The sequence below is a fragment of the Sinocyclocheilus anshuiensis genome, unplaced genomic scaffold (genome assembly GCF_001515605.1).
Source record: "Sinocyclocheilus anshuiensis isolate Anshui unplaced genomic scaffold, SAMN03320099.WGS_v1.1 scaffold405, whole genome shotgun sequence".
NCBI lineage: Eukaryota > Metazoa > Chordata > Actinopteri > Cypriniformes > Cyprinidae > Sinocyclocheilus > Sinocyclocheilus anshuiensis.
Window position 1 is genome coordinate 403069 of NW_015539855.1, and position 25895 is coordinate 428963.

Genomic DNA, 25895 nt, shown 5'->3' on the forward strand with positions numbered 1-25895 from the left:
TACCCGTCATCAGGCCGCCGCCCACACGGGAGTGCTACCATCCTCAACCAGGCTCCAAGCGGTCGGAGTGGGCGGGGCGGGGATTCCTCTCCGGGCAGTTCTCCCTCTCGCACCGCGCCAGAACAGGGACAGAGAAACCGGGTTTTAGTCGACAGCCTCAACCAACCACAGGGTAAATGACAATAGAAGAAACGTCACTTACCCCTTTTGTGGCTGGGAGGCCGTCTCCATCGTTCCTCCGTCCCAGTCCGGGTCTTCACTAGCTTTTGCGAGCTAGAGGGGATGATGTCATCAGGTGTTCCCCAACTGTGCTGTCTAGGCTCCGCCTTGCCTGCGTTCTACACCAATGTGGGGGGACGACCAAACGACAGACACAGTGGGTGTGGCGTCAGGCCTCGGAGAGGCTTTTATTAACAAAAAAATATAACAAAGTGTCCAGGAAAAAGGGGAATCAAGTGTCCAAAATAAAACAGGGGATCTGGTGTCCTCGTCGTTGCGGGGTTCGTGCAGGGAAGGACAGTGGTCAGGAAGGGTCCAGGTAAGGGGCGGAGTCCGGCGGCCGCACGCGCTCCCCTCTCCGGTCCGGGGCGCGAGGGGCAACGGCTTCTTTCAGCGGTTCGTCCTTCTCTCTGCCCACGGCGCTTGAAGGGACTAGACGGCCCGGCATCCTGGCCCGATGGCCGTGTAACGGGTGCGGTTCTCGTCCGGACCGCGAGTCCGGTAGCTCACGACTCTGGCGGCACGGGAGTCCCTCTACGCACCCTTCTTGGACCCACGAGGACACCAGCGTGCATGCACGGGGAAGAGACCGGTCTCCCGAGGAGAGGCGCGCTCGGCATTTAAACAGGGGCGGTGATGAGGCTCTATTCGGTTTAGGTGTGCCCCATCACACGCCGCCAGCCCTGGCTATTTCAGCACCCCTCCTCTCTCACGCACCCACTCCTGTCGGGAGCCTGGCGAAGGGCGGCGATTAAGGGACGGGGTGATGCTGATAATTAGGTGGAGGCAGCCGACTCGTCACATTATATATACTATTTTGTCTAAAACAAAAAAAGTTAAATCCATCACATTAAATGCTACAAGTGAATTTAGGCCTCACGTCATTATTTACAGTATAAAAAATGGGTATTTATTTTTACATTTAATAAAGGTTACATTTAATAGTGTTATTAAAGTATTAGTGTTTTAAAATAATTTTAATACATTTTAATGAAGTGTCAGATGACAACAAAGGTAAACTACATTAAAGGAAATATGTATGATATCGACTTATACAAAAAAATCTCTAACATCACCCAGATAACCCATATGGTGCAGATATATTGTGCATGCCTAATTTCAAAATGAATAAGACTTTGTCTGGTTTTTGGATAAAATATAGCATGTTCTTGACAGCTTCTCTGAGATTCACCATTTTCCTTATCCGTTATCTTGTACCTCTCTTCTGCCTTCCACTTTGTTAACCCAATACGTCACCTTGCTTTCCATCCTGTCTTTCTTTTTCCTCCAGCCTTGCGTAGGATATCCTGTCGGGTTATTTTGAGCAGGATGGTCCTTCTTTGTTTTATGTTTTTTCCATCTGCATGAAAGTCAAGAAGACCCCTTTGCCTCCTTGCTCACTCTTCTTTCTGTGCTCTCCATTATGTGTCTGTTTGTATATGGTTGTAGGGCTGTATATTAATTAAAATTACTCACTGTGTTTATTGCAGTAATGAATTGTGTTAAATTAAAGTGTTAATAGCTCAAATATATTTGTAAATCTCTTTTGTTTTAGGATATCTCTCACTCAGATTGTTTCTTTCTCAGGTCAAGCAGGGAACGGGTCGCGCCTCAGGTCCCAGTTCAGAGACTCAGCAGGAGCTCACCAAGCTGAAGTCAGAGCTGGATAAGAAGGTGCTATTCTATGAGGAGGAGCTGGTGAGACATGATGCCAGCCACACTACAGAGCTGAAGAACCTGAGGAAGGAGCTCCATGACTCTGAGGGTCAACAGCTGTCACTGCACAAAGAGCTGCTGGTGCTCAAAGACAAACTGGAAAAGGCCAAGAGAGAGCGGTAAGCTGCACTGTCACCTGTCCAAGTTGTGGGTTGACACCAAAATATTTTATTCCAGCTAGTGATAGTTGAAAATGAGGTTGTCAGCATTGGCTGAAATCTAAGAAAAAATTGTATATGCAAAAAAATAAATAAATATAAATAATGAATACATTTTTTGAAAGAGTCTCTTATGCTAACCAAGGCAGCATTTATTTGAGCAAAAATACTGTAGAACTGTGTTGTAATAATATTCAAAATATTACAATTTAAAATAAATGTTTTCTGTTTTATCGTCTTGTATTATTTTATTATCAACTCCTCCTGGAATATAAACATAGAGTGCTTGATTTTTTTCAATGCATGCTGTAAGCAAATACAACACGGACTTAAAGTGAACCAAGCCTGAGATGGCATTATGTTGCCCACTGAAATGAACTATGTACAGAAGCACTGCATTCACATTCGTGACTTACTATGTGTTTGAACATTTTACAGACAATTTAGAGCACCCCAACTATTCACTTTGAAATGAATGTTTTTAATTAAAAAAAATAATAATTCATATCACAATGTAGATTTTAATGCAGCACTGTCTTCAGCCATTAAAAAAAAAACTCATATCGATCACTAATTCCAGAACTATTTCTATACACACAGGCAAACCGAGATGGACGAGGCCATGGGTGCGCTGAAGGAGAAGTTTGAACGTGAACGCAACCTTCTGAGTGAAGAAAACCGTAAACTCACTGCAGAAACAGACAGGGTAGGACACCATATTTCATATTGCAAGAGGCCACGTTGAGTATTAGTTTTTGGAGTAATATTCAGTCCTTGACACTGATCCTGAAATCTCCTCCCCTGCAGCTCTGCAACTTTGTGGACAAGCTGACGGCTCAGAACAGGCAGCTGGAGGATGAGCTCCAAGATCTGGCATCGAAGAAAGAGAGTGTAGCACACTGGGAAGCACAGATCGCTGAGATTATCCAATGGTGAGAAAGACCTCCCTCACATTCGTTTGTATGTGGCTCATTTGTAGCCATCAAAAGCTACAATTCGCCAAAATAAACGTTCTTGTGTTTCTTCAGTGGTACACAAAAGGATTTTTGCCTGAATTGCAATAAATTATATGTCTTGGATTGGTGACATTGTGGACAAATAGCCAAATTTATGACTGTATATATTTTGTAGGGTGAGTGATGAGAAAGATGCACGTGGCTACCTTCAGGCTCTGGCCTCCAAGATGACGGAAGAGTTGGAGTCTCTGCGTAGCTCAAGTCTGGGATCCAGAACGCTGGTAAACATCACAAATTTTGATTTGATATTAAAAGAGGGGAAGTTACATTGTTATCGGAGAATATTTCGAGCTGTATTTCCCAGAGCTGAATAATCAAGCTTTCACCACTGAACTCCCAGTTAAACAGCTGATCTGCTGATCTGCTGTCCAAAGATGTGGTCAACATTGCTTATTCTCAAATTGAACTAATTGGCTTAATTGCAGGGTTGCTATGGGATATGGTACAAATAGAAGTCAACAGACTTTGGCTATTGGAGAAGTTTGCCATTAACGTCCTGTGTTTGGGTCATAGAGTTAAAAAATTACAGATTGAATTCATTAGAATGCCATGTTTTTGGTTGTGGTTTTGTTGATTTTCAAAATAATGTCTGTAAACAAAATTCAGACATTTCTTGTTGGAATATGACTGAACATTACTTTCTACTTCCTCAGATGTGTCTCAAGGAATCAAATTAATAGGCCGTTCAGTCTTAAAATACACAACTGTTCAAAAGTTTGGGGTCAGTAAGATTTTATTTTGGAAAAAAAAAATTATTCAGCAAGGATACATTCTATTGGTCAAAATGCTAGTAAAGATATTTGTAATCTTAAAAAAAAAAGATTTCTATTTAAAAAAATCTGTTCCTTTGAACTGTCAATTCATCAAGAAATTTACACAAAAATATTAAAGCACCACAACTGTTTCAACATTGATAATAAGAAGAAGTGTTTCTTGAGCAGCAAATCAACATATTAAAATGATTGCTGAAAGTTCATGTGACACTGAAGACTAGAGTAATGATGCTGAAAATTCAGCTTTGCATCACAGGAGTGAATTACATATGAAAAAATATTAAAATAGAAAAGAAAATTTAGAATTGTAATAATACTCGACAGTATTACTTTACAGTATTGTATTATTTACAATATTTACTGCATATTTTGATTGAACAAATGCAGCTTTGTTCTTTCAAAAACATTAAAACTTTTAAAAACATTAAAAAAAAAGTACTGTCCCCAAACTTTGGTAGTGTATACATTTAAATATTTGTGATTATTATACATTAAAATCAAATTATTATAACATTTTATATAGAGATTTAAATATATATATATATATATATATATATATATATTTATATACTTTTGTGTACATTTGAATTACTATATCAGCAAGGCCCTGGAGTAAGCATGCCAACCCAGAGGTCAATGGTGGCACCTCGGGTCACCAAGCGGGTGAGTGTATCCATCAAACCTCCAATCAGTGTGGAGAAGTTCCAAAAAGAAGGCAGAGCACAAGATTGTTTTCTTGGCTATTGGCCAATCAATCTGTCATTCATCTGTCTAGATTACTTAAAGGATGGTTTGCAAACCTCTTAGGGTTACCAGATTTTTTTACAGCTGAAATTTCAAATGACAGATGAATGAAAATGCTGCATCAGCTCTCCGCATTGCTGATCATAATTCATATAACATAGACAACATTTCAGATAAGCTCGCTTCCATTGTTCTTATGAGGTCAAGTGTGTATACCCTTAACTTTCCGCTTGCACGCTATTGGATGACATTAAATCAGTCATGCTGAGAAGTCATTAACTCGATAAGCTTAAACAATGGAGTGAGTGCTGCAGTATTAGGTTTAATTGTGAGCGTGTTTGAGAGCCACACTGGAAAATACACGCAGCTCAAATGTAAAGCTGATGAGTTGTGCCAGGAACACTCCCATGAACACCCTTCACCGTCTCTCACTTCCCATCAGCTGTGGCCGTGCAGTCACTTCATGTGTTTGATCAATGAAATGGATGTAATCCTCTTCTTTCATTCCTCAATATTCAGCTGTCCTTCAGCCATGCACCGTCTCTTTTTTCGTAAATTACTGTCTCATTGCCACATAGCTCATGGAGACAAATGTTGTCTTGTAGCCACACGTGTAAATAGTGGAGCATTGGTGACAGCTGAGATCAATAGCTATTAAACTGTTGGAGATCTAAGATAAGCCCTCACGAGCCATCGGATTTATGGGAAATGCATCTTAAGGGATTCCATTCCTGTGCTAGAGAGGATTTACAGTATCGGTTATGTGATGCAGTGCATTTTTTCCATGCATGATGCTTTCTCTGTGCTTTTGAAGAGCATCTTGTTTTTACGATCATCACAAAACATTGAGTAAATACATGATTGCACTGCTTCTTGACATTGTAGAGGCAGGATTTTATAGTCCACAGACAACTACAAAAGTCCCTAAACAAACATAATATGATCTATCTTTAAATAATAACGGCTTTCAATTAAAATGGAGTAAACTGATTGATCGCAAAAGTTGTTTTAAGACCTGCTGCATCATAACTGAGTATGCAAAGTCTCCTTTTTCTGGCTTCTTTTCAAAACACGCATCTCCTTTCCTTGGCAGGATCCTTTGTGGAAGGTGCGCCGCAGTCAAAAGTTGGACATGTCTGCCCGTCTGGAGCTGCAGTCGGCCTTGGAAGCTGAAATCCGTGCCAAGCAACTGGTTCAGGATGAGCTGCGCAAGGTCAAAGCTGCCAACATCTCTTTCGAGAGGTAAGTCTTTGATTCTGCTATAATAAGCGACCTTTTTATTTATTTAGGTTGTTGTTCAAAGTCTCTTCTTCTGTTTAAATAAACTGAGCAAATGCTTTTGGGGACAATAGCAGATAGCCTGGTGCCCGCTGTGTGTGTTGCATGGGACTGGTTCAGTCTTATGTGCACGTTACAAAAGGACACATTATTAGTTAAAATTATCTTACTTTTTGGACTTTCTCGCCTACAGCAAACTGAAGGATACAGAGGCCAAGAACAAAGAGTTGGAGGAACAGCTCGAGAATATGAAGAAGGAAATGGAGGAGAGCCGCTCGCGATCAGACAAAGGTGAAAATGATGATACATGTTATGACTTTGCCCTTTATATGCGAGACTTATTTTATACGATGTGTCTATAAACCATGAGGTTGCATATTATCTCATCTTTTTAAGGAACACCTGAAGAGAACCTTAAGTAAATGCTGCCGGTTGTTAAATGAATAGATTTTTCTATAATTCCGTATTATTCCTGACATTTTTTTTTTCACTTAACTGTAGGCCTGAAACTGCCTGACTTCCAGGACTCCATCTTTGAGTACTTCAATACCTCTCCCCTCGCCCATGACTTGACATTCAGAGTAAGTGTTTCTGATAGTATCTGGCCATCTGCTACTACGGTACATGCATTAACAAGCCTCTCTCCATTCATTTCATCATCCTAATGACTTTCTGGCTCAGAAAATCAGAGACCTAATAGACCTAATAGTTTATCAAAGCGAAAAGGGGACGTCAGTAGTATCCAGATTGAAACATTAGAGTATATACACGTTTATGAATGTCTAGCAGATACTGGAGACTGGTTCTGATGTCCCTGATCTACTTAGTTGCCTCAGGCATCTGTATTCTTACACTGTCCTTTTTCTTTTTGATTGTTAGTTTGTTGGAACGGGTTGAAATGCATCTTAACAGTTTTTTCAGCATCTCACGCCATGAGTGCTGCATTTCACATACCTACAAACTCAAGTGAAACTCAACTTTTGGCAAAATGTACTGCTCTACTGTTGAAATGGGCCATTCATGCGATTCGTGCAAATCCTAGGAGAGTTTTCTTTTATTATATGAATGTATCTCTAAAGGGAACTGACTGTCTATAGAAAAATATAGATGGCGTTTCCTTTTCATCCTACCTCCATATGATGCCTAATAAAGTGGTGTTTATAAGCACTGCCCTGATTTGTCTACAGAGGCATCAAGGGTAACTGCTGTAGTTCTGTTTTTCCATAAGCGCCACCTACTGTCAGAAAGAGAATTTTCACATTTTCGCATTTTCATTCCGCCCGTCTGCCACTTTTGTTCAAACCAATGCGAAAAATAAATATAGTGATTAATATAATGTATAATAATTTTGCATTTTCACTTTTCTTAATTATCTAAAGGTTTTATCTGAAATGTGAAGTTGCCTAAATTGTTGATTTTTAATGTCATTTTATGGTGTAGGATGTTACGGTAGACATTGGAATTGTGTCAAAACTATATTGCTACCTAAACATAGTTCTATTCTAATTTAAGAATTTTTTAAGAACTACTGCTACTGCTGATTCCAATATTTTTTTAAGAATTTAAAAAGTATTGATGGGTTTTATTAGATACAAATAATTTACCGTTTTTGCCCGTCTGGAGTTTCCAGGTTTGATTTCATGTGCTGTATCAAGCTCAAAAACTTAAATACATATCAAGATGACTGCAGTCAGTTCCTGCTGCTTTTGAGCTCAAGAGTGAGTCCCGTGTTGACCAGCCTTCCCTTAGCCTACTGGTGTAGATGTGTGATATGAGGCTTCCTGCCCTGCCTCATCCTGAAATCACTGACTCCAAACAGTTATGTAGCTTTCAGTCACAGTTTACATTGGAACAGTATAGCTGATGACGAAGACTTGAGCGATGGATTTACTACAGTCACTGAGTCAGTTCAGTTCATGGCCAAATGGTCCATCATGCTTTGATTGCCTCATCAGAGACCAAGGCAACTGGACAATTTTACAAGTCTGATGCCCATCTTTCAGTTTAATGAAACTGCTTCCTTATTGCAGTGCATTAAAGTCAGATCAGGTTGACACATGTAGCCAGTCTGTATTTCTGAGACTCGTGGGAATATAGGGAACGACCTAAAGTGAAAGCAAGTTCATAAAGACAAAAGCTGTGTTACCTGTCATCTTATTTTTGTCCCCCTCAAAAAAAAAAGGACTCTGTCTCCTCCTCATCCGCATCTTCTCTGCTTGCATTTTGGGATGAAGTAAGTTTGCTGAACAAAGCTCCTTCCTCTGTCAACTTTAACCTTGGCAGGAGTGATCTGTCAGCAGACAAAGTGTCTCAAGTCACATTGTAGTTCATCTTGTGCTTTGCCTAAATAAAATGGCACTCACATTACTTACTGTATGTTAATCATGCCTGACTCACCATTTAAGGCCAGACATTGACCATACAACTTATATTCAGCCTAACCAGCATGCCCCTCAGTTTGCTACACCTATTTTGTCTGCTGACCGTGTTCTTCTGCCATATTGCAACCAGACCCTAGATCCAATTCAGTCTAATTGTAGGTGCTAAAGGTTAGAGACTCACGTTTAGCATCCAGCAGTTAGTATTAACCACCTCTCCACTGCCTTCTAACCTCTTAAACGGCTAATGTGAATAACGTCACTCTCCATGTGTCAAGTCTGCAAATGCACTAAGCCGTTAGTTAACTCTTAGAGCCCGCTAGGACAATAAACATCAATAATTTAAATTGAATGACTAAGGCAACCAGCCGTAAAATGAATCGAATGAAATAAAATGAATGAGAGATGATTAAATTGTGGGGGTTGTTTTGCGAATATTTATAACCTACCAATATAGGTGATAATGGTAAGTATGTGCTTGTCAGCTAATTGAACATGAAAGTAATTCTCTGAGGAAAAAGTGATGTCAGTTAATTTCTTAATGATTTTAATTACCTGCCGGTCTTTGTGCATCTTCATTTTTTTGTATCACCCTTAACTGATAGCGTTCACATGTGTGCATTCACATGTTGCATAGATACACAGTTAGACCATATCAGTATGTTTTGTTTAACAGTATTGTATTGTGCTTGGTAAGTATTATTTGTGCATAATTTTGGGGCTTAATTGCAGATAATGTTAGCCAAGGATGGTGTATTAGTTTACAAATGCATCCTGAGATAAATTATAGTTGGCATAGGATTCATTAGGATTCTTTACACACACTTTTGCATTTTATATAAATTTGAAATAATCTTGAAAAAATGTATCGTGGTTTTCACAATAATATTGAGCAGCACTGTTTCATCGTTGATATTAAGATATGTTTCTTGAGAACCAAATTCAGCTTTGCCATGTTAATGTATCATTTTATTAATGGGTATAAACCTCATGCTCATGACTTTCACGAGTGAGCACATGACTTCTGAATGCGTATTAGTTATGACTAATAATACATTTCATAAATGTCATCTCAGTCACATTGTGACAATGTTTGCCTGGCTTGAATCTGTTAGTATAGCTTTTTGGGGAAACTAAAGGATGTTTTTAAAGCTTTTGACCTCATCTGCTGCCCATAAAGATACCATGTAAGTGGAATAAAAATAGCCCCCAGCAAATGATGCATACACATTTTGAGCTGTGTCCCAACTGTGGTCTTTTCCCTCAGACAAGCTCCGTCGGTGATGTGGACGCCACACCCCAGAAGACAGACATCCCTACTTCCTCCCTATCAGTGGCTTCAGAACAGGATGTGAGTGTCCACCTAACACTTCCTATTACATTCTGCTGCTGTCAGACTTCCTGTCTGATGCATTGGCCATTGATTTAGTCATTTCCTGAATAGTAATGGATAGGACGAAGCTTTAAAAAATTGAAAAAAAATGCTGTAAGGTTTTGACACGAGTACTCAAATATACTTGTTTGGTATTACACATTTTATATATAAATATTATTATTATATTTTTTGGATAGAATTTATGTAGCTTTTATTTCTGGAACTGTTGTATTACTCCTTTAGGAACCAGTCAAGCCTCAAGCTACCACCCCTGCTGCCCCTTCTCCAATCTATCAGCCCACGCTAAGTGCGCCAAAGGTAAAACCACCATATGATGTGTCTGACTCATCATTAGCCTGTTTCCTTTAGGTCCTTTAAGTCTTTCAGCATCTTATTATTGGCTTTCCAACATCAACATGCATTCGTTCCTCTGACTGTTAATATTTTGTTTATATCAACAGCCTAAAGCTCATCAGCTGAGCATTAAGACTTTCTCCAGCCCGACCCAGTGCACTCACTGTACCTCCCTGATGGTGGGCCAGATCCGACAGGGTTATGCCTGCGAGGGTGAGCTGAGTATTAATGATAAATGAGATCAGAGACGGTGGCTTGGGGAAATGATAAGGAGCTTTTGATCTCTTGATGCCAGTTTCACTTGTCAAGTTTTTGAATGTTTGATAATTCTCTCTCCCTCTTTTAGTATGCTCTTTCATCTGCCACGTGTCTTGTAAAGACAATGCTCCCCAGGTTTGCCCCATTCCTCCAGAGCAGGCCAAGAGGCCTCTGGGTATTGATGTGCAGAGGGGCATTGGCACAGCGTACAAAGGTTTTGTCAGGGTGAGAATGATAATGTAGTAAAGTTTCTCTTCTTAAGGGTTGAATGGTGAAATGCCACTTATTTTTATCTCACTTGAGCACTTGCATTGAACTTGATTGTATTTCCTACTGGATGTTTTACTAAATATACATTGAATTGCAGTATTGGTTTGTTCCTCTTTCAGATCCCGAAGCCCACAGGAGTGAAGAAGGGCTGGCAGAGGGCATATGCTGTAGTGTGTGACTGTAAGCTCTTCCTCTATGAGGTGCCAGAGGGGAAGTCCACTCAGCCTGGTGTGATGGCCAGTCAGGTCCTCGACTTGAGGTCAGGATTAGTCACATTCTCAAATCATATATACTTACACACAGTCATCGATTAATGTAATCTGCTACAATGCTATTCAAAGGTTTGGGTTCTGTAAATGTTTTAGAAATATAATGTCTCTTATGCTCGCCAAGGCTACATTTATTTGATCAAAAATACAGCAAAATCAGTAATATAGTGAAATATTATTATAATTTCAAACAACCGTTTTCTTTTTGAATATATTTTAAAATGTCATTTATTCCCATGATGGCAAAACTGAATTTTCAGCTGCGATCACTCCAGTCTTCAGTCTAACGTGATTCTTCAGAAGATGCTGATTTGATGCTCAAGAAACATTTATTATCAATGTTAAAAAACAGCTACTACTCTGATACTCTAGATTAATAGAATGTTCAAAAGTAGAGGATTTATTTGAAATCAAAATCTTTTGTAACGTGTACATGTCTTTAACTGTCACTTTTGATCAATTTAACGCATCCTTGCCAAATAAAAGTATTAACTTAAACTTACTTACCCCAAACTTTTAGTGTAAATAAAGTATGTACAATCAGGCAGTCATTATTTCAAAATAAACCCAAACAGGCTGAATATAGTATTAAGCGGCATTTTTCATTTTTGTGACATTGTTTCTTTCTTTTCCTCACAGAGATGAAGAGTTCTCTGTAAGCTCTGTGTTGGCATCTGACGTGATCCATGCCAGTCGTAAAGACATTCCCTGCATATTTAGGGTATGTTTCAAAATGTGTCCTGTTCCTTAAATGGTTGCTACATTTGCCTAATCATGCATCAATTAACAATATTTGCCCTGAACTGCACAGGTAGCATCATCCGCTTCGAACTCTCCAGTCCGGCCGGTGCCTCTGCTGGTGTTAGCTGAGAGTGAGGCGGAGAAGAGGAAGTGGGTGGGTATTCTAGAGGGCCTGCAGAACATCCTGGCCAAGAACCGCCTGAAGAACCGTGTGGTGCATGTCCTGCATGAGGCCTACGACAGCAGCCTGCCTGCCATCAAAACTACACTCTCTGCTGCCATCGTAGGTGAGTACAGCGTTAAAGCCCGTGATCTTATTCTCTGAGATTGATACTAATCAGTCAGTTAAACGAATCAATATAATGTTCCACTTTCCCCCATTTTCAGGAGAGCAACAAGCATTTCTTGACACTGTTTACATTCATTTATGATGATCAAAAATGCTGCTTTTTTTGTCCATTATTACCCTTATTTGACTCTGATTTTGGTCAACATTTTTTTTTTTTTTTCATTTAGTTAGTTATTGTTAAAAACTGTTTTTAGTTAAAATATTTTAAACACCATTTCTAATTCTTGTTTAATTCTGACCTTGAAATTAGTACTTTGATACTTAATACTTTAATTTTACTTAAGTAAAATTAATTTGTCACACCAGAGGACCATTTAAAAGAAATTAGCGAATGTCAAAAGGTAATTAAAAATAGTGAATAGCTTCTATTTTAAAAACTTCTACGTTAATATTTCATATAGGTTTTTAACATAAAAAGGTTATTGCAGGGTTGTTCTATAAATAATCCTTATTAGGGCTGGGTTTTGACACCGATTTCACGATTCGATTCGATTCGCATTCACAAGCTTGCGATTCGATTACCAATTCGATTCGATATTGATTATTTTGGATGCATATCAGGCACAGTACATGCTAAATTTTCTCAAGGAAAAAAAATCTCTCAACTTATGCTGTAAAATATACATGAGTCAGTTGGTACTACATTGTAATATTGAAGATTCAAATTGACTGATTTGTGCTGTACAACTGCTTAAATTGCACTTAATTAAGTTTTTATAATTAGGTTACAATTACTTCAGTTAGTTTTTTGGAAATATACACATTTAAATAGTGTCTGTCATAAAAACTTGGACGGATTTATTCAAACATAAAACATTAAAGAACAGTAAAAAAATTATAATTAATATATTATATGGTGCGTATATTTAGCTAAATGCTCCTCTCTACGGTTTATTTTTCTGGCTGACTAATGAGTTTATGATCACCGAATATGTTTTTTCTGAGGTAAATATGACGTTATGTGACATTGTTTACAAGCCATTATATTGACGTCTTTGCGCGGCTGAAACACTGATTGAGAGATTGCATGAGACAGGATACGGATTGTAAAGTTGTACTCTTTCTTTTACTTACCTTTGGATGTTTAACTTAGTCATGTTTATTTTGTGCTGAAACTGGTATTAATGCGGAGATCTGATCAGTTCACATGCGCTACGCGCTGCCGTTTCTGTTGATCGAGGCACTCCAGCAATCTGTCACTCCACATTAAACAGCGCCAAAACGACAGTTATTGTTTGAATACTGCAACACAATGGACATAAATTGAAATCTGAGACTTTGTTTCATATGAAAAGTACCAAAGCACAATGCTTATGCGATATATTGAATGGGAAGTGCCCTTCAATGTTCCGTCCATTAACTGAAAACAGGCTAGGCTAATCGATTCTTGGGATTTAATAATCGATATCGTTTCGTAAAAATGAGAATCGATTAAAATCGAGATACCGATATTTTTTCCCCAGCCCTAATCCTTATTGAATTTCTGTTTTTATTTGTCATATGTTTTCATCTCCTCTATGAATATATCAATATAAATGCCATTACAGTTGTGCATTTGGAAATGATTTTGTCTAAGAATAAGAATAATATCCGGTATTAATATTTGCAATCAAATAAAAAATTATAGCTAGAGACCATTTTACCTAGGAGTCGCTTTATGAACTTTATGAACAAATTTATGAAGGAAAGGACTTTCAATGGAGGGGCAAAAATTGCTCAGTTTATATTAAAAAAATCTTCATTTGGTTTTGAATATGACCAAAAGTCTTATGAGTTTGGAACCACACGATTTTCTGTTGAATTTTTGGTTGAACTATCACTTTAAGGGTTGACGCATCGTATTCACAAATATTCCATTCACAAATCATATCTGTCCTGCTTTTGTCTCTACAGATCGAGAACGAATTGCGTTGGGGACAGAAGATGGCCTGTTTGTAGTCGAGATCACCAGAGATGGTATCAGTACTCTGTATAGCACAGATTTAGTTCTTCAGCATTATTTTCACTATTATTAATTTCCCATGATCCTTTTTTCAGTCATTGTTCGTGCTGCTGACTGTAAAAGAGTCTGCCAGATTGAGCTCATGCCCAAAGAGAAGATGGTGGCCCTGCTTTCTGGCCGTAACCGCCATGTCCATTTATACCCCTGGGCGGCACTGGAGGGTGCGGATGTTAATTTCGATGCCAAGTTGACGGATACAAAAGGCTGCCAGGCTATGACTATAGGTAACCTACGCCCCGGTGGTCCAGCGTGTCTCCTAGCAGGTGTGAAGCGGCTGGTCATCTGCTACGAAATCACTCGCGTAAAGCCCCATCACCGTAAGCTGTGGGAGGTGCAGGCGCCTGGTATCGCCCAGTGGCTGGGTATTATTCGTGATCGGCTGTGCGTGGGTTACCCGTCGGGCTTCGCTCTGCTGGCCATGCAGGGAGAGTCGTCACCGGTGAGTCTGGTGAGCCCGGGAGATCCCTCGCTTGCCTTTTTGGCCCAGCAATCACTGGATGCACTGCACGCTATGGAGGTGGGGGCCAGTGAACTGCTGCTGTGCTTCAGTCAGCTGGGAGTGTACGTGGACGCGACGGGACGACGCTCACGAACGCAGGAGCTGATGTGGCCCGCCACACCGCTTGCCTGCAGTAAGTGTCTCTAAAGAGCTTGTGTGGGAAGGAAATCATAATTGGTGAAAGTATCTAAGCAACGATGTGTTTTCATGTTTTCAGCCCTCCTGAAATTCCAGTGTTTTTCATGTGTAGACTTGGAGGAAGGGAGGAGTAGGAAAGAATAGAGGAGAGATAGCAAAGCAAGGAGGAGGTAGAGAAGACAGATGAGAACTAGAGGTTTAAAAGAGGTGCAACAAAAAAAAAAGTGCTTAAAATGTTCAAGTGTAGTTGCTGAATTGTTTTTAATAGTGTAATTCTCAAAAGTTTCTTTACAAAATCTTATGAGTTAAATGACAGGTAGCTATCCAGTGATTCTGGTCAATACCGATAAGCCAATAATTAGTTTCATGTTGTGACTAATAAATGGTCTATACTATAAAAAATAATAATAAAGCTAACAAAGGAAAATCAATTATTTTAAATGCTACAAGTGAATGTGGGTGTCACATCATAATGTACACTCAGAAAATGGATATTTATGGATTACATTTAACAGTGTTATTCCATTTATTAGCATTTTTATAGGTTAACTTTGAGTGATAGATGAGAAAGTTAATCTAAATATAAAAATAGAGGAGATGTAATGTGAGTTTAGCCTTAAAGGGGTCATATGATGCGATTTCAAGTTTTCCTTTCTCTTTGGAGTGTTACAAGCTGATTGTGCATAGATAAGATCCCTGAAGTTGCAAAGACTAAAGTCTCAAAACCAAAGAGATATTCTTTATCAAAGTTAAGACTCTGCCACGCCCCCCTAAAACGGCTCATTCTAACACGCCCCACATACTGTATCTACCTCACTGTGTGGAAATATTAGCATAATGCCGCCCAAATGTGCACGCAAAGAAAGAAGGCGTGGTTTCAGGAACTCATCACTGTGTCTGTCACGCGACTGTGTTGCCCTTTCGGGCTTGAACTGATGGTAAAACTAACAACATTATTACGCGGGGCATAGTGGACCTACAATAATGTACAGTATTTGAAAAATAATGTTTTTTTTTTTAACATTAAAGTATGTCAATATATTCTGTTACACCAAATACACAAAATAATGATCTTTAAAAAAGCATCATATGACCCCTTTAATAAGTGAATTTATTTGATGGTAACCATTTCAACTTGTAATTTGACATGGAGGAAAAGAAAAGAAACCAAAACCAAATGCTGGCTGTTCTCATTAAAGGGGTCATATGATGCTTTTTTAAAGATCATTATTGTGCAAAGCTTTATCAAACCGGAAAGTAAGAGGCGACCATGGGAAAGCTGTGGCCAACTCCATTAGGGGTGTGAGTGGAACAAATGGGCGGCAGTAAACAAACGTAAGCAGAAAGGTCAAGGGAGCAGATAAGGACAGTATTGTAGAATGTAGCTATTATGATGTAATGCGTAATATTTAAAACAATCCAATCAATCCATGAAACATCTTGAAATTTAAGACAAGCGTGAGGCCCTCCTAACTTTAAGTTATTTAAAAAAAAAAAAAAAAAATTTTCAGGAATTTTAATTATTACGTATTTTCTTAGGAACTGTGTTAATTAAATGTAATACAATTATTCTTAAATCTTTTCAACAATACTTGATATTATTTCACTTTTTTCTTAAGTTAGACAATAAGAAAAGTACTTAAGAAGAATTTTATTCTTAGCACTATTTTGGGAATCGGGCCCCAGATGTTTCAGTCAGAATAGTGAGCAGCTATCCAGCCTCTGACCCAGTTTCTAGGCACGTCAGGCAGTCCTTTGAGAACAGCATCTTGAATGATTTGCCTACTGCATTCTTCTGATCATGAGCATGAGATCTCAAACCCATATTCGTTATTTTCAGGCTCAAACTCGAACTACCTGACGGTGTACAGTGATTATGGAGTAGATGTGTTTGACGTCCACACCACAGAATGGGTCCAGACCATCTCATTAAGAGGAGTAAGTGAAAGAGCCTAATTTTAGGGTTTCTGAAAGCTGTTTCATATTTAACTGTTTGTATTAATGATTTAAAACTGATCAGCTTTTCAACTGTGTCTGTAGATTCGGCCCCTGAATGTGGAGGGCAGTCTGAACCTGTTTGGCTCCGAGCAGCCCCATCTCATCTACTTCAACAACAACTCCTCAGGTCTGATCCCACCCTACACACACTTCACCATGTCAACACATATGTCCCACACACTGAACCTTGTGTCTGCTTCACTGCTGAGGGCGAGTTTATTTCTTCACTCAATGTTGCCAGAGTCTCTGATTACAATAGTCCACCTGTGAAGAAATGTGTCCTCCACAAAGTGATGTCAATCCCTCCCACCTACACAGACACTGACGCACGCATGTGTATATATATGTATACTAGCAAGCCCATACATGCAAAAAAACTCAGCAATGGTGGAGATTTTGATTCATCTCAGTGACTTGAATTTATTTTAATCGGTTCACTAGAATGATTTATTCAATGATTCGTTCAGTGGCCCTTACTGCCGATTGCATCATGCCAGTATGTGATGACAGTTAACTTTGAATGTTATGAGTCACTGACGTATTCACTCAACCAATTTTTTAAAACACTGTGTTTGTGACCAAATAACTCTTAAAAAGTGTTAAGCATCGTTTCTGTGTACACTCTTTTCTGTGTAGAAAGTCATATTTTGACATCTCTCCTCTGTGAAGCACATGCTTATTTTCCTGTCTTCAGTGAAAAAGAGTCTATTACTTGGAAGATTTTTTTCTCAAAAACACTGAATGAGTCAATGTGTATAAGTAAATGAGAATTTTTTTGTTCATGTACAAGATTTGTTTTAAAACACTGAATAGGAGTCATTTGAGGGAAATGAATGAGGACTAATTATTTACAAGATGTATTCAAAAACACTGAAAGAATCGGTGCATAGAAGTGAATGAAAATGATTTGTGCAAAGATTTGTTTGAAAACTCAATGTGAGTCAGTAGATAGAAATGAATAACAAGATTAATTCAGTAACACTGAATCAGTGCATAATGGTGAATGAGAATTTGTTAATTTACAAGATTTACAAACAAGAACTATTTGTTCACTTATGGGATTTGTTCAAAAACACTGAACAAATGAATCAATGAGTGAGAATGATTTGTTCGTTTATACGAGTTAGTTGATAGAAATGGATGAAAATGATTTATTTACAAGATTTGTTTAAAAGCTCAATGGGAGTCAGTAGATAGAAATGAATGAGAACTAATTGTTCATTAACAAGATTTATTCAGTAACATTGAATCAGTGCATAGTGGTGAATAAGAATTTGTTCATTTACAAGATTTATTTAGAAACATTGTATACGAGTCAGCACACAGAAGTAAACAAGAACTATTTGTTCACTTATTGAATTTGTTCAAAAACCCTAAATGAATCGGTGAGTGAGAATGAGTTCATTTAATTTATAAGAATTGTTTAAAAACACTAAATATGAGTCAGTAGATAGAAATTAAAGACTAATTGTTCACTTACAAGATTTGTTCAAAAACACTAAATGAATCAGTACACAGAAGTGAAAGTGAATGATTTGTTCATGTATAGGATTTGTTCAAAAGCTCTGATTTGTTCACAAACAAAACACCACTAGGTCTCTCCATTAGATCAGCCCAGGTAATGAAATGTACAGCTCCACCCTTTGTGGTCCATTTACAATTCACTTCCTGCCCACTTTGGCAGATTGCCCTCTTGATAAAGATACTTTTGTTTGGTAAACTGGAATGACCTCATTTGTCACACCTCCTCTAGGCCTGCTGCCAACAAGTTCCACAGTACGTTCAGACACGGCGGCTTTAGAGCTCAAAAACCCAGAACTGCCATAGTTTGAGCCACAACCATCTTTCTCAATCTCATTCACACCTTTGTTTCCACAGATGGCTGTGATCTAGCCATCCCTGAGACCTCAGACAACAGCAAGAAGCTGATGGTGAGGACACGCAGCAAGAGGAAGTTCCTTTTTAAAGTACCAGAGGAGGAGCGGCTGCAGCAGAGAAGGTCAGGTGGCTTCAGGAATAAATCTCTCACACTGCTGCACTCCTGCGCTGCTCCTAATCCATGTGACGTTATTTCCGTTTTCTTCAATAGGGAGATGCTGAGGGATCCTGAAATGAGATCCAAGCTGATCTCCAACCCCACCAACTTCAACCACGTGGCTCACATGGGCCCAGGCGACGGCATGCAAGTCCTCATGGATCTTCCTCTGGTAATGTCTTAAAGCTGGACATTGGGAGATCAGCTTCAGCTATTTTGATATTATTTAAATGTGTAAACACACTTGGTGCTAAAAGCTAAGGGCCCTTGCTTAGTAACATACAGTTGCCGTTTTAAAATCTGGATGGGACGACCCATCAGCTGAAGATTTTTTCTGAAATCCCCATCCTGCCATTACCAGTGTCACCATTGTGCCCTTGAGCCTGGGTTTCTGAAAGGCAGTGTTTCTGAACTCTGTTGCCTCCGTTCCCTCCACACTCGCACACTGGAAGTGTCTCACTAATCTGTAACATCCAATTCAGGTTACGAAGCTGCTACTAATAAGCCAGTTACTTGAAGCAGGTGTATCCGCTAAAAGACTCAGGAGCAAATTTGAGAAACACTGGTCTAATTACGAAAGGGATCCGAGAACCGCTTTTTATTCAGACCATTTTCATTTTTATTCATACCATGGAATAGAACATAATTTTACTTTGCTACTATTCAACAGTGTCATAAAACCACTAGTGACTATATAACACAAAACATACAGCATTGCAATCTAAATACTGATTCTAAAAACACAAGTCTTATGAGTCAGTTCTTGTTAGTCTGTCTATCTATCGTCTGTCTGTCTGTCTGTCTATCATCTATCTGTCTGTCTATCATGTCTGTCGATCTGTCTGTCTGTCTGTCTGTCTGTCTGTCTATCATCTATCTGTGTCTATCATCTATCTGTCTATCATCTGTCTGTCTGTCTATCTGTCTTTTTGTCTATCATGTCTGTCTGTCTGTCTATCATCTATCTGTCTATCTATCTATCTATCTATCTATCATCTGTCTGTCTATCATGTCTGTCTATCTATCTATCTGTCTGTCTGTCTATCATGTATGTCTGTCTGTATCTATCTATATATCTATATATATATATGTCTGTCTATCTGTCTGTCTGTCTCTGTCTGTCTTAAGATTAGCATTATTTAGTAGTTTTTTTTATTATTAATTAAGGCCAAATAATGCACCTAAAAATTAAAAAAAACTCAAAATGATGTCATCTCACAATTTCCAGGAAGACTGATTATGCCGTTGTTGCGCTGTAAGTGTTTTAAAGAAGGGTTTCCTAAATGGGAAAAGCAGGTAAACTAGATCGATTTAGATTTAGTCCTTCACCTAAATCCAATTTAGTCCCTCAGCTTTGTGCAAAAGATGCTAAATGAGCAGTTTAAATCCTGAGTCTGAGAACTGAGACCGATATTAAAATCAGTTTGTGTCTTGAATGCGCTTCTACGGTGCAGTTTTGCACAGCTGGGTTTGTGACGGTTTATAGAAGTGTTGTTTGGACACTCCAATAACTGATTGACTCCCAGGGCTTTATTACTCATCCTAACATCCTTTTCTTTCATTTTACTGCACAGCGCCAAGTCTTTCCCCTCTCTCTGCATGTTTCTTCTTCTTCAAAGCCAGCCAGCTCCACTCTTCCACCCTCACACCCTTTTCTCTGTCTCTTTTTCCTCTTCACGTCGCTCCTTCTGTTTTCGCTCTGGTCGTGGATTCGCTCTGTCCTCTGGTTGCCGTGGCAGCAGCAGAGCGAGACTCCCTCCCCCTCATCCTCTCGCCACCATGCCCTGATCTCCCCTCCGACCAACTTTGAGCACGTCTATCACATGAGTCCCGTCTCTGCCGGGCTCTATCTGCAGAAAGAGCCTTCTTCCCAGCAGAGCCTACTTCAGTTCTCCTCTTCCTCCTCCTCTCCTTCCGCATCCTCCCTGGGAAGGGTAGGCTAGCAACACCCCGCTTCCTCTTCCTCCCCGTTCTCCATCCCTCCCCCACCACACCCTCCAGGCCCTCAACTTCCTTTCCTCCCTATGTTATACCATCCCTGTCCTGCTGAACTCTTTGTTCATGCTTGAGTGAAGTGACTTTTTGTTTTGTTTTTTTGGGGTGAAGACATTTTAATTAACGATTTTAGGAGCGTTCACCCCAAAATGAAAATTGTGTCATCATTTAGCCGTAGCCATTGTCTTCCTTAGTAGAAACAAAAAACTATGGAAGTCAATGGGGACAGCAACTGTTTGGTTACCTACATTCTTCAAAATATTGTCTGTTGTGTTAAACAGAAGAAAGAAACTCATACAGGTTTGGAACAACATGAGGGTGAGTAAATGATGACAGAATTTTCATTTTTGGGTGAACTTTTAAAATTTGTTTGAAAATATAGTCATATTTAAAAAAATGCAATGTTTAAAGTAAAAAAAAAAGTAAAATCAACAGTTTTACTAATGTTTGTGTGTGATTTGAATTTTATGCTTGTTGTACTGTTTTAATGTCGAACACTGTTGTAGTAAACTAGCAGTTACAGTAAGGCTCTTACCATGAAAGTGAGGCATGATAATAAACATTAAAATATACACCACTTTTAAAAGATTGCCACTAAACTGAAACTTCATACTTCAGCATGAGACTAGTGTGATACAATTGCTCAATGCGAAATTATTTCCAGATTAGGGCTGTCACAATATCAGATTTTCACTACACATTTCTTTTGTTTAAAATAATTTACAGTAACTATATTATTATATCTATTGAAATTTTGGGGGGAAAAAGTTAATCTATCAAATTCATTTCTAACTTTTGTGTTTGTTTTGTGACTGATGAATCACTAAAAAAAAAGGATCATTTTCATTTTAGCTTATAGGTTTTAGTAATTTTGTGCTTTTGCCATTTATTTGTTTTTTATATTTATTTACTTTTAATTTATATTTCAGTTTTATGTAGTAATTTTAGTACTTCAACTCAAACATTTTATTTATTTTTATTTGATCCCAGCTTTATTTAAATTAATAAATGATTACTTGTGAATACTTAAATACTTGTGGTTAACAATAAAAAAAACTGCATCGTTGTCTTTTTAGTTTTTTTCGTGCGTGTTGGAGTGGCAACTAGCTGTGTTATTTGTGCGATACTACTATCATATGTAGTCCTAACATATCAATATTTAATTTTTTAAACATCACGATTATTGTCAATACCGGTATATTGTGACACCTCTATTCCAAATAATGCTCAAAAATGCTGTTGATTGAGGTTGACATATAATTAATCCAAAACATTCCTTGAAAAAAAGACTAAATGTTGTATTCTCGGGTTTATAGCAAGCAAATAAATAAATGATTTGTGCATGAAATGTATTACCCAAACCAAATGTTTGTTCTAACAATAGTTTAAAAGAAAGTCAAAAAGTGTGTGTACATGCCTCTTATTACACAAGTGCATGACTGTGGTGTACTCTGTATGTGTCTGACTTCTTGTTCCTCTACTGCAGAGTGTGATGCCCTCTTCTCAGGACGACCTGTGTAAAGACAAGCCCCGACCTCTGTCCAGCATCTCACGGCAACAGAGGAGTAAGACCCACATCACCCGCACTGCCTCAGGTGGGTGCCGCTCCTTATACACGAAGAGACAAGCTGATACACACCTAAAATTGTCTAAATGCCTGAAATGTATACATTATTTAAAGGAGGAGGAGATTTTGGAGGAGCAGGGTCATCTCGCAGTATTTCTGATCAAGATCAAGACTTTGAGAGAGAGGTAAAAACATCAATCATCTACCTTAATGACCTCCCCCGGGATGTCAAATATGGTTTTATTTCATTCGCCCCACATTTTGAAAGCTTCTCGAGATGCATGATGGATGGTTAAAGGAGCTTTGAGGTGCTTTTGGCCGTTTTCTTGTGTCCTGATTTTGTGGTCTAATAACTGCCCCAGTTCTCACAGTAAAACCTGCTACAGCTGTAAACTAGTGTTATTTTAGTTGTATAAATTTATTCTTTTAGTATTTCATAGTATATTATATCATTTATTATTATTTATCAATTATTTCAGTTTTAATTTTAATATAAGATTTATTAATTGTATGTTCTTATTGTTTTTTTTTTTCCTGTTTAGCTGTCATTCGTTTTTAATTTAGTATTATGTATATACTATTATAGTATTTTGAATTCGCTTTCTTTTTTCATTTGAAGTTTCGTATAAGAGTTAGTAACTTTGTGTTAATTGTTTTTTATTTTTCTATTTAGCTTTCATTTATTTATATGATATTATAGTATGTATTAATATTTTGAATGAGCTTTTCTTTGTGTTTTTTTAGTATTCATTTTAATTTATACATTTTTATTTACAAAGTAAATGTATTGCTTTTCTCCCCAATATTTAAATGTAAATGTTTTTATTTCAGTTTTAGTAATATTAATACTTCAACTTAATTGTAGTTTGAAATTTAGTAATTTTATGTGCTTTTCTCATTTTTTTTTTTCCTCAATATTCAGCTTTACTATTTATCTTTATTTCTATTGATTTAATCTTAATACTTTAACAATTTTAAAGATTTAATACATTTCTTGTTTTAATTCTATTTTTGTTTAGTAATCATAATACTTCAACTTGAACTTAATTCAGTTTTTCAATAATATTTACATTTTATTTCAGCTTTATTTCAGATGCAGAAAACATTTTAGTTAACAATAATAATACTGCTGTAAACACTCACTTCGGCCTAAATGCATGTATACTGTGCAAAATTTTAAAAACCAACTAGACAAGCAACTGATCTGTTAATTGTTTCTTTATCCTTATTTTTTTTTTTATCCTTGCAGCCCGACTCTGACTCAACCAAACATTCCACCCCCTCCAACAGCTCCAACCCCAGCAGCCCCCCGAGCCCCAACTCTCCCCACCGCAGTCAGCTCACTCTGGACAGCCTGGATCAATCCCTGGACGGCTGAAAACGGACAGCTCCCTTTTTTTCACCCAGCGCACACCCTAGACATGCCCTTCCATATCCATCTGCTCTGCTAGGACTCACTAAGAAGTGCCAAGACTCTTACAAAAAGTCACCCTGCTCATCCACCACAAGGGCCAAAGGTTTACCCCAAATCCTGCTGCTGGGTAGACGCCTCCCATCGCCACAAGAGCAGCGTGCTGGGTGTGTGCTGACAGGCACAGGCGAAGCCACCAAAAGAAAAAAAAAAGATAAAAGCCCCCTGGTGGAAATGTCATGGTATTACACTAACTGGGTCAGATTAGCAGTATGATGGATTTTTATTTTATTTTAAATCTGAATATCATGCCATGCTCCTGCAAGTTTTTTTTTTTAATTATTATTATTTACTTTAGTAAATGAACATGCATTACATCTGCTGTGTCAGAATTGCTTCTGGATTCTTAGCTTCCCTTCAAAGTACCAAATTGATGGGAAAAGAGACTTCTTATGCTGTTTTTAAATGTATATTATCAGGAACACTCATCAAGGGGGCCGAAGAGAGGAGTGTATCGGGAAGAAAGAAACTGAGGACGATATAGAACTGTGACATTCTTGGACCAGTAACATGATTCGTCACGGACCGGTGAAAACGTCTCATATGAGCAATAAATCGGTGACAAGAGACTTCGGGGTTTAAAGCCAAACCAGAGGGCACTTTTATTGTTATGTAATTTCTCTTTCTCTCTCAAGTTCTGCATTTAAACCAGCGTTTATAATATTCATGTTTTAACTTCGATGTTTCCCACAAAGATATCTAGTTCAGCTTATCACAAAATGAAAGCAACAAAAAGGAAGACTTTACATATAGATAAGTGTTTTAATAAAAATACAAAGGAGACCGGCACACAGCTACTATTCATAGGATTTCAGTAGTTCCTCTTAAGCTGCTACTGCTGCTTTGTGTGCTCTATTTAAAAATGAAAGTTAAAAAAATATATATGTGATAAGGTTATCTCACCATAGCCATGCTCTGATTCTGGTTTATGATGTTTGATATCAGGACGCTGATATGAGTTTGTTTGTTGACATGCTTAAGATCCGCAGGCATATCCATTATCACTCGAGTGTGCCTTCAGTGCCAACTTTCGTTTCCGTAATAAACTGTCCGCTAAAGCATTTCAGTGGTTTTGACGAGGCTGACGGTAATGTATTATGTTTTCCCCCACCCTTCTGAAACACTGTAAGACACTTGCACACGTTTTTAGTCTAAGGATATGATTTTGTGTGAATGGTTTTTCCTGTACCTCCTTTTTCTCCCCCATACTTCACTTGTCCACTTCATCAGATGGAAGTTTATCCTCGGAACACTACTGCTTTTACTTTAAAAGAAAAAAAGAATCACAGGTTGAAATCTTTGTAATTATTGACTTGTTAGCCACATAAATTTGAACAAACAATAAAAGAGTACCTGTCGTGCTTTTTTGTTGAATTTGTGCGTTTTGTGAAAATGCTGCTCTTACTCATTTGTATCTAGATGGAAAGAATTTTTTGGCATTTCGAATCAAAATTAATGCACACACATACATATATTAACGGTGTACACTTCTTATGGGAATAACTACTGAAAATACTGACACTTAAGAGTAAATACCTGTGTTTTTAAAATGTATTTCCTTTTGGCAGTTTGGGTTTTTTGAATTCTTTATTAGATTTAAGTGGTCTGAACACTTTCTAAGAATTTCATAAACCTTCAAGTTCAAGTACATTTTTGGAAAGTTTCTATTTTAAATGTAAGTAATTTGTGTAAGTAATCATTTGAGAATGATTAAGAGTCACTGATTACCTTTTTTTTTTTTTTAAACAACAACTAATTTTTATCTCTTAATGGGTGCAAAACACTGCTTCTGGCTGTTTATTTTCTAACCGATATCACTTTATAATTGGTCAAGAATTGGAGTATATTATTTGACTATTTGATGCATTGGTATGACTTTAATTGCAATTACGAAATCTTTGGGATGACGCTGTATTTCACTAGTTAATTGCCAACATACAATACAATACTTTATTAAGATTAGATTTGAATATACAAAATATAATAGAGACGGATGCAGAGAGTGGGAAATGATGCGCAGCATAATAACGTGTACAGAACTATATATTTAAATTCTATAAATATTAAATTAAAAATAAAGTTTAACGATTTCATTTTAAAGTTAGCATGAATTACTGGCAACAAAACCTGAAATCAGGTGTGTAATGTAAACGACAATATTTGTTCAAAAAGTTGCGTTTTTACATTCGTTTTTAAATTTGTATTATCATATAGCTAATTCGCTATTGACTAATTTGTAATACATACTATATAACATATCTAAAATACAGCAGGAAAGAAAAATCAGGGTTT

General features: G+C 37.9%; 1 protein-coding gene across 5 annotated transcripts in view; it reads left to right on the forward strand.

The window, feature by feature from the left end:
- The window catches only part of cdc42bpb (CDC42 binding protein kinase beta (DMPK-like)), a 97176-nt gene extending 72199 nt beyond the window's left edge, over positions 1-24977 (forward strand). For 2 of the 5 annotated variants that reach the window (XM_016481156.1, XM_016481159.1), the window contains 25 exons: positions 1807-2054; positions 2694-2799; positions 2901-3025; positions 3225-3330; positions 5720-5868; positions 6098-6195; positions 6406-6485; positions 8087-8137; positions 9550-9633; positions 9901-9975; positions 10119-10224; positions 10358-10494; positions 10659-10798; positions 11448-11529; positions 11620-11836; positions 13792-13854; positions 13936-14532; positions 16378-16475; positions 16578-16662; positions 18414-18534; positions 18625-18742; positions 20313-20504; positions 22052-22160; positions 22247-22317; positions 23382-24977. In XM_016481156.1, the coding sequence (XP_016336642.1) occupies positions 1807-2054; positions 2694-2799; positions 2901-3025; positions 3225-3330; positions 5720-5868; positions 6098-6195; positions 6406-6485; positions 8087-8137; positions 9550-9633; positions 9901-9975; positions 10119-10224; positions 10358-10494; positions 10659-10798; positions 11448-11529; positions 11620-11836; positions 13792-13854; positions 13936-14532; positions 16378-16475; positions 16578-16662; positions 18414-18534; positions 18625-18742; positions 20313-20504; positions 22052-22160; positions 22247-22317; positions 23382-23510 (3387 nt within the window). In that variant the 3' untranslated portion in view covers positions 23511-24977. The remainder of the gene's footprint in view (positions 1-1806; positions 2055-2693; positions 2800-2900; positions 3026-3224; positions 3331-5719; positions 5869-6097; positions 6196-6405; positions 6486-8086; positions 8138-9549; positions 9634-9900; positions 9976-10118; positions 10225-10357; positions 10495-10658; positions 10799-11447; positions 11530-11619; positions 11837-13791; positions 13855-13935; positions 14533-16377; positions 16476-16577; positions 16663-18413; positions 18535-18624; positions 18743-20312; positions 20505-22051; positions 22161-22246; positions 22318-23381) is intronic. The other 3 variants (XM_016481157.1, XM_016481158.1, XM_016481160.1) reach the window with 3 other exon arrangements.
- The last annotated feature ends 918 nt before the right edge of the window (positions 24978-25895 follow it).